Raw genomic sequence first — 9,135 nt, 5'->3', positions numbered from 1 at the left:
GCCGGGCCAGGCTGGCAGGCGGCGGCACGCAGGACGTGGTCCGGTCGGCTCGGCGGTCCTCGCGCCAGCTCCTCCGTGCCCGTCGCGAGGACGCTCCCGGTGAAACCGGCGCCGGCCCGGGCTCTGTTTTTACTCGTGCGCGGCTGTCGGGGCGGCCGGCCAGCCGGATTGGAGGGGCTTTCTCGTGTGATGGCCGGCGGACGGCTGACGCACGTGGACCGAGTTTCCCTGAGCTGCTGCCGCACGCAACCGGATGGATGAGAAGGAGGGGAGATGGCATTGGTACGCTCTGGACGACGTGCCGCGCTCCCGAGGAGATGGGCTATAGATAGCTCGCGATTCGACAGCGGCGGTGGGTCTCATGTGCGCTGAAGATTCGCATGGCTGAAGCCCGCTGTTTCTGGTCCCCATGGCGGCTCTTCGCATGACTGAAGTCTGCTTGTTCCTGGTCCCGACCGCGGCGCGCCTGGACCTCGTCCTGTTTCAGTCATGCGAGACCGGCCGTGCTGGGCTGCTGCCGCCTGTGGGTTAGCTGTTGAACGGGCCTTGCGAGCGCCCAGGCTCCACTGACCCGAAAAGGAGATCAGTGGTTTCTCGGGTCTGAAAGATATCGACAAAATTGCCGCTCCATTGTTCCGCCTTTCAGCTTTGGTGCAGTCGCCTACGACTGGTCTGATTGCATGGGACGACTTTATCTATGCTATCCGTGCTGCGAGGTCCAAAGTGTTTCCATCGGTTGTTTGTCGACGCCTTTTCACCCACGAACTCCCGTGAGCCGCGGAGTCAGCCACGAAAAAGAAACCGCCTCTGATGACGAATTATCCCGAACAGCGGTAGTCAGCTGGGTGACCATCCTGCGGCGGCGGGGCTGGGTAATGGTGGCCTAATGGCCGTGTTTAAGATTTCTTCCGTCGTCTCGAGACCCGCCATGTGTCTGCTCGGCCGTTGCCTGATGACCATCCGCCGCGGTGGTCCGCCGCCGGCCCCGAGCGGTCGCGGCCGGCCGGGCGCCCGTCCCGGCGGTCCATGCACCGCGCCGGCCTAACGAGCAGCTTCCTGCTGCGACCCGTCGGCGCGCTGTCGCTCTCGCGCGGTGCACCGGTGCCGGCCGCGGAGGGGACGGCCCGTGCCGGCCTGCCCACGGCCGGGAGCGCCTCCACCCGGGCCGGTCCGGGTGTCGCGCGATGTCAGGCCCGCGCACACGGCCCCGTGCCGGCCGCCGCGGGCCCGTAATGAGCCCGGTGGCACTGTGATGAGCGGCGGCGGCCGGGTCTGGCTGAGAGCCGGTGGGCCGTCTGGGGTCCGGGGAGGGGAGGGGGAGGAGGGCGAGCGCCGTGCCGGCGGCCGCGTCCCCAGCCTCCGGCATGGCGCCGTAGTCGGTGTATTAGCGGCGGGCCAGGCCGGACCGGTTATTGAGATGTCGGGACAGGGGCGATCGAACGGGACGGTGGCGCCGGCGGGGTGGGAGGCGTCACGGGGTGCGCGGTGTTGTATCGTGGACTGGCTCTGTGTGAAGAGTTATTTCTGCAGGATGCACTTATGTGTATCGGGCTAGGCCGTCACCGAAAAGAATGGAACTTGTCAAGCCTTTCGGCATGCTGCGGACTTCAGTGGTCAGTCTTCTCGCGTACACGGTGACCCGAACCTCGGGGCGACACCGCTCTCCCGCCGCCTCTCTAAACGACCTGGCGCGGCAGCCAGCCGTCTCCCACCCGCGGGCTGTCGGCGTCGGCAGGTCCTGCCGTCACTCTCGGTTTTCACCGCGATCACGGCCGGTGCCGCTGGCCGCCGCCGCCCCTGATCCGGCCGGGGTGAGGCGCTCCCTCGGGCCCGCGTCTCGCCGGCCGCTTTCACTCTCGTGCCGGCCGCGCGCGCCGGCATGTGCCCGGCGCCGGCCGCGATAGGTCGCCGGCCGCCAGGTCAGACGATGGAAAGTGAGCGCGAAACCGGTCCAGCGCTGCACTGTTGCTGTGCGGCGTGGCGGTGAGCTGCTGTTGGACCGCTGAGCTGTGCAGCAGAGCCGAGGTATCTGTGCCGAGGACTAGACGGCTGAAGACTTTGTGTTCGGCACAGGTGGCGTTGAAGGCTCTCTTTTTTGGAGGGGGACAGTTTGTCCAGCTGCATCTCACTGGGCTCCGATCGAGAAAGAGCTTGCTTTGATGTTGCTTGCCGATCGACGCTGGCAGCGCGATTTTCTGGGGATGTCTGGACTTCGGCACCTTGGCCCACGTACCGTGGACCGTTCGTCACGCTACCGAGACCGGCCGATGGGCCGCGCTCCCAGGACGGGCGGGGCTCGGAGCCGCCGCGTCACCAGCGCCGGCGAACGCCTTGTGTCGGCGCCAGCGGCGGCGGTTCGCGGAGGCCGCCGCTGGAGCCTGTCGCCGTGAGTCAGCTGGCGGCGCCGGCGGCCGGGCCGCGTCGGACCCGACGCTCCCTGCTCGGCGGGGGACGCGCCGGCCAAAATAGAGCGGCTGACAACGGTGCGCCTGGCAGCGCCTCGGGACCGCACCCCCCGGCAGGGACGCCCCCTGGCCGCGGTGTGACCGCTCGTGGGCCAGGTGCTGATGGTGTTTTCTGAGATACGTGGATACGCGCTGGTGGCCGCCGGCCTACGCCCTCCTTAATGGACATGTGGGATTCACGGACTGATGAAGGAATTGTGTGGCCATGCAGGGCTCCTTCGTCATACACCATCGCTCTCTAGGTGGTTTCGTGACCCCAGATGGTTCTGCTACCGCCTCGGTGGTGACCTGGTCACCTAATCAGGATTTGCAGATCCATCTCGGGCGCGCGTGGTCGTACGACACCGCGTCACTCCGCTGTGACTCCTCCCTCCCCCCCCCCTTCTGGCACGTGACGTCTCGTCGCCGGGCGTCTAAAGCCTGGCGCCGGCCACGTGTCGCCTGCTCCTCAGACATCGCTGAGTCTCGGCGCCTTGTCAGAGGCGACCGACGCGCGCTCGAGCCCTTGGCGCGTGCCTGCCGAGTCGGTGTCGCGTCGCTGTTGCCACCGGCTGCGACTCGGCTGAGCTGGCGGTCGGTCTGTGCCGCACGTCGTCACTACCAGTCACGTGCCCACTGGCGGGCGCCAAACGAGAGGTTTTCCCAGAGCGCGGGCGAGTCCGACGCGCGCGCGCGCGTGTGTGTGTGTGGTGTGGTGTGTGGTGTGTGTGTGTGTGTGTGTGTGTGTGTGTGTGTGTGTGTGTGTGTGTGTGTGTGTGTGTGGTGTGTGTGTGTGTGTGTGTGTGTGTGTGTATGTGCCGAATTTGGCGGGTGTCCCGCGCGTGACGGGAACCGCCGGCGGCGCCCCTGGTGATACGGCTGGCCGCCCGCCATGGCAAGGGTGTCCGTGCGCGGTCACAGCATGGCCAGAGAACGCGCCTGCGCGGCTACAGCAGGGTCCGGGCGCGAGCACAGCATGGCCAGAGAACGTTGTCTGCGCGGATTACAGCAGGGTCGGACGCGAGCACAGCATGGCCAGAGAACGTCGTCTGCGCGGATACAGCAGGGTCCGAGCGCGAGCACGGCGGCCAAAGAACGTGGTCGGCGCGGCCAGAAGGCGGCGCCGGCTCGGCCACACGGCCTTGGCCCGGCCTGAGCGCGGCGGCTGCCACGCCGGCGTAGCGGGCGGCGGCGGGGCCGGCGATGGCGCCGAGCGCCGCCGGCACGCGTCCGTCATCCTCCGAGAGCTCGGGAAACGGCGAGCAGCGCGCCGCGTGCCTGAGGAGGCGCCACCGCGGCCGGCTAACGACGCAGCCTCTCGGAAATCGGCGCGCCGCGCTCGAGTCGTGACCGGGCAGTTTCCCGTCCGGCGGTTTGCCGGCAGTTCTGCGCCGTCATTCGGTCGGGTTCAGCGCACCCGTCGTCCATGCCATACTGGGCCTTTGAGCCTCGCAGCCCCGATGCATTGGCCGCCAATGTCCTGTCGGCGTAAGTGCACGCGATTCATGGACTTGGCGTTTTGCCCGTTTTCCGCGTCCTCGGCGTTCGAAGATTCGTCAAAGCTTTGTATTTTGTTTTTATCGTGCAGGGCCGGAACCATCCGATCAGCACCAATTGGCGTATATCTCTCGAAAAACTGTGGCGGTCAACAATGCACGGATGCCATGGCACACCTGCTTGATTCATGGTTAGGTGCGGCCTGCCGAGCCTGGGATTATGCGGCCGCCACCTGGGCATGGTTGCCTGTCGCTGTAGCCGGCCAGAGTTTTCCTCACGCCTCGCCGGCCGAGCTGGTGTCCATTCGAGAGCCGAACAGGCTCTCGTTTGCGCTGCGACCGCGCCAAATGCTGTCTGACCGGCGCGCTGTGTCGTTTCAGGCCCCAGGAGGTGATCACGCCCATCGAAGACAGCGTGGTCACGGAGGTGACCCAGGTGCTCAGGGAGTGGAGCGAGCGATGGAAGCAGCTGTACATCGTGAGTACCGAGCGCTGTCGGCCCGCGGCGCCGCCGCTGTCGGCAGCCTGCGGCGTGCGGCGTACGGCCGTGCCTCCGGCCGCCGCCCCGGCCCGCCCGGCCTGCTCGATCGGTTCACACGCTCTCCAGTGCGATAGAGCACGTGAGAATTGAGACAATGGCCGGCCGCGAACACCGGCCGACCGACTGCCGCTGCGCCTCTGCTGCTGCCGCTGCCGCTGCTGGTGAGGACGCAGGACGGCACGGCCTCAGATGACGAGGCGGCGAATCGGAGCAGCGCCCTGTTGCGCAGTTGAGCTCGCTCGCATGCGGCACGCGCCAAGTCGGCCGATCCGGGGCCGGATGTCGTGGCAATTCAGCACTAATGGCGGGCTGTATCGCCCGTCGCCGGAAGCTCTGTCTCGCCTGCACCCCTTGCAACACGATCAACAGCGCCTCGCGGCTGCATCGAAACTCAGCGTTGCGCGGTACTGGCGCGTGCCACTGAAGCCGCGGGGGACAGCACCTGCTCGGGAGCGCATTCAGCACATCCTCGGCTGATGTGGCTGTGGACCCCACCCATGTGGAGAGGGCCCATGCGAACCGTAGCAGAAATCCGGCGGCTCTGGTTGTGGCCGAACCCTTCCGGTGTGACCGGAAGCATATTTCAATGTCGCTGCCTGAAAGTGGGTTCTTTTCCCGGATGGATGCGATGACCCTCTTTTGAAATAAATGTACTTGAATGCTCCGCAGAGGGCCAAACGTCGCGATTGTCGATAGTGCGGTTGGATGGTGACGCGGAGAATCGCGGTCTGTGTCTGGTTTGTGCAGGGATAGAGCGTTCTATTCATCTGAAGGTGCTCTAGCAGCCAACCCGCAACTTTGAGAGGAAAGTGAGCTAGATCCGGGTGAAACACGTCTTTATGTATTTGGGTTAGGTCTCGCCATTTTTTCCTGCCCAGCCCCCCCCCCCCCCCCATTGTTATATGAACCCTTTACCGCTATGTTTATTTTTATGCTGTTATTATTGTTCGGGTAGAGTAACTCAAGTGCATATGAGCGTATCAAAATGTCATTAAGTCGTTCTTCTGTCGAGCTGTAGAGTGAAAGGGAGTCTCTTCAACAAGTGGGACAGTCATATGTGGGACAACATTATGATGATACTGCTATTGTCTTTGGGCTTTCACGCTGAGCACCAGTGCTTTTAACGGTTAGCATTATGTGATCTCTCGATTAAATGTTATCAGTAGGATCTTTGGGACATAAGTAGGTGAAGTGGGTCGTTACCACCACGCTTGCTCAAATGATTTGCCGTTCCCTAAGCGTTCGGCGACCCCACCAATCAAACTGTCACCTACGCCCGCCAATTACTGTACATTCAGGTCTCGTCCATTCTGTAGCTGCGTTCGTGCGAAACAGTAAGCAGCGGTGGGCGGCCGGTGGACGCCCCGAGGCGCACGCAAACCCCGTCAATCGATCCCCCCCCCCCCCCCAGTGTGCGGGCTCGGGCGGCTCATGCCGACGGCGTCCGCATGGCGCATGATAGATGGGCCGCATGTCCGCGGCCAGCGGTCGTGAGAGGCGCCGCACTCTTGCCCTTGCTTGGTAGACAGCAGTGAAGCCCCGCCCACCCTCGCGCCCCGCGCCTGGGGACAGCAGTGTAGCCCGCCCGCCCTGGCGCCCCCGCCTGGGACAAGCAGTGCAGCCCGCCCGCCCCTGGCGCCCCCGCCTGGGGACAGCAGTGTTAGCCCGCCCGCCCTGGCGCCCCCGCCTGGGGACAGCAGTGCAGCCCGCCCGCCCTGGCGCCCCCGCCCGGTGGACAACAGTGTCGGAGTCGGCTTGCAATTGGCCTGCGGTCGTCGGCGGGGAGTGGGGGCATGGCTTTCGCCGCCCCCGGTTGTGTGTCGGCCCCTTTTCGCTGCCTGCTCACAGGTGTGTCAGCCTGTAGTTATGCCGCACCCTCCGGTTTGCTTGCTGATGGCGACAGCGAACTAGAGGCACGAACACGCGGGGGCTCTGCATGAAGACAATGCTTGGAACGGAAGGGAGCAGAGACGACAGCCCATGAAAGGTCTTTGCCGGCTGCATGTTACTCTCCCAGTATTTCAGTGGCAGGGAGTATCATCCTAAATTTGACGTGCCCTGCCACGATGTATCGTATGGCGCTATAGACCACTGTGCTCTCACTGGTGCCGGCGCCTTGGTCACAGCCCACCGAATCGGCTTCGTCCCGAGCATCTGCGCGCGGTGGTCGTCCGGCCGCCGCCGCGCTCCGTGCGATGCGCTCCGCTCTTCGCTCACGGACAGGACGTGTCGGGGCCGATCTATCAGGCCGGGTAATCAGAGCCCGGCGGCACCTGTCCGCCGCCGGCGATGGACCGGCGGCCGGACCTCCCGGCCGTCCGCCCCGGCCTCGGCGAGGACTTTCTTACGCGCCTGTCGGAGCGTGCGTCGGTCACCTGTGGGATGAGCCCCGTCACCTGCGCCGCGCGCCCCCGTATGCCGGCCGGCGAGGGCTGGGCGTGACCCCTCCTCTCCCTCCTCACTTCCCTCCCTTCTGTGCCGGTCAGCCCTGCTGTGCTCTGTCACCGCGGCCCTCCCTGCGGCGTCGGTCGGCGGGGGCCGGACCTGCTCGCCACCGGCCACCCGGGACCGTCTCGCCTCCCCCCGCGGCGGCCGGCCGTGCAAGCACACCGCCTCACGGCGGCCCCTCTGTGCCAGTCTGGTCAGCGGGCACCGGCGAATCATGCCGCCATCGATCGGCGGGGAGCGATGACGGCCGCCGCCGGCGTCGCGCTGTCTGCCCCGCGTGTCCCCGCCGTCTGCCCCGAGCCCCTGCCGCCGCCGGATTATCCGCCCGACGCCGCCACTGCTGACAGATCTGGGGCGGGGCAGACGCGCCGCGGACGGAGGGCGGGCGCAGAGCGGCGGACGGGCTAAATACCGCGTACGGAGGGAACAAACGTACGAAAGGCGCAGGACAGACGAGCGAAAGACGCGGCCTGTGACCGGCGTGTTGAACACAGGCCACTTAAATACACCTGAGAAAGAGAAGGGCTGGAAGCAGCGTGGTGATGGCCATGATTTGAGCCTTGTGCCGTCCACGCGAGGTTCAGGTTCGCCCATCCGTGACGAGTATTGTGCTGCGGTCTGGCGACGATCGTAAAACAAACTGTCACGCGCGGTGGCATGTAATCACCGGCACCGCGTATGTAGGCTTCTCAGTTACCATCTGCGGTGATTACATGGCTCCGTCAGACAGGTCCTGACCTCAGTATTCAGACAGGTGGCAGCGGTCTGACTCACTGTCCCAGACAGCCGAGCCCGACCTGGCTCGATGCGTCGAAGGGTGCCGACGGCTCCCCTGTCGCCCGTCTCGCCGTAACGATCGGCCGCCGAGCCGCTGGCTGGCGGCCCGGCGGACCCGCTGCCGGCCTTTGTCACTCTCCGCCGGTGTGGCAGCGGCGAGCGGGACCGCAGGCCAGCCAGCGGGGAAGTGTTGACCGAGCTGCACCAAGGTCGCCGGCGCCGAAACGCCCAAGCCTCTGATGGGAGTGGTCGCTCGTCCGGAGCGCTGGCGGCGCCGGCGCCGCGGGGCCTCCCAAAATGACATTTCACTCGCCGTAAATCTCCGTTTGGTCGCCCCCGCTGCGTGGGAGCGTTGTATTGTTGCCGACGTGGCGTCTGTGGGAAACCGCCTGGCGGACGTCCGCCGTGCCGCCGCCCGCCCCGTTCTGCCCGGCTGGGCTCGTCGCCAGGGGCTGTTGTCTCGGTGGCTTGCGGCTCTGAGACGGCCGCTATCTACCCGTATCTGATACCGGGTTGCAGTGTTTTTGTGGGCGCTGGTGGACTGAGCCGGCTGGCGTCCTTATCTGAGGTCGGCTTTAAAAACCAGTTTGGATGGCTGTGTTTGTTTGAAGTGTCTCGTTCCTCGTAGACGCGTAAATACCCTCCCAGAGACCAACCATCGCGGTGCTGACTGATAATTTCTTATTTTTGAATGACGAAAGTGACATACAAGGCTCAGTCGTGAACTGGTGCACTGACACAGTGACGGCTAGTCACTGATGGTTTTGTCACCGGTACGAACAGCGAGGCGGGTTATCAGCTTTGTGAGGTTTCGCGCTCCTACCTTCACAGCCGCCCCGACTGACCTTGGGATGCGGCGCTTTTGCAGGCGTTCCGGTGCCCCTCACAAGCCTTGGTATTTCCCAGAGCCGCACCGCGCCTTGCTGTAAACGTGGAGCGTGCGTCACTCCACGCTCGCCACACAAGCCATAATCCGCTGCGTTATGCGTTGGCCCGGCGTCTGCCTGGGGGGAGGGGGAGGGGGTTCGCCATGCCAAGTGTGACCGCGCCGTGTGCAGCGCTGACCCTCGTGTGTTCGCCTCTCTGACAGGGCCGGGAGGCGCACGAGGTCGCCACGCTCTGGAAGGTGATGCACGAGCTGCTGGACTGGCGACGCCAGCTGGTGACGGGCACGCTGACCCAGGACCAGACCCGCGAGCTGCGGATCAAGGTCACCGCCAAGATCGACTGGGGAAACAGGTCAGTGCGCCGGTCGTCGTCGCCTCGCGGGCGGCTCTGCGGACCCCGGCGCGAGCTGGCGTCTCGGACGTGACTCGCAAAGCTCCGCCCGGCGGATTTCCAGCGCAGCCAACTGGCTAGGAGCACGCCTCGTTCGCGGTCGGCTCGGTCTGCCGGCCGACTTTCCAGCTACCGCCGTCGGCTCGGCTGT

At 65.5% G+C, this 9,135-nt stretch overlaps 1 protein-coding gene across 1 annotated transcript in view; it reads left to right on the top strand.

Annotated features, from left to right (window-relative positions):
- The window catches only part of LOC119111664 (dedicator of cytokinesis protein 3), a 72,340-nt gene that overhangs the window by 37,943 nt on the left and 25,262 nt on the right, over nt 1-9,135 (top strand). Inside the window, exons 3-4 of the mRNA XM_037235473.1 lie at nt 4,322-4,418; nt 8,797-8,945. Coding sequence (XP_037091368.1) covers nt 4,322-4,418; nt 8,797-8,945 — 246 coding nt within the window. The remainder of the gene's footprint in view (nt 1-4,321; nt 4,419-8,796; nt 8,946-9,135) is intronic.

Source organism: Pollicipes pollicipes, unplaced genomic scaffold (genome assembly GCF_011947565.3).
Source record: "Pollicipes pollicipes isolate AB1234 unplaced genomic scaffold, Ppol_2.1 Scaffold_7261;HRSCAF=8764_pilon_pilon_pilon, whole genome shotgun sequence".
NCBI lineage: Eukaryota > Metazoa > Arthropoda > Thecostraca > Pollicipedomorpha > Pollicipedidae > Pollicipes > Pollicipes pollicipes.
This window is presented reverse-complemented; position numbering and strand designations above follow the sequence as displayed.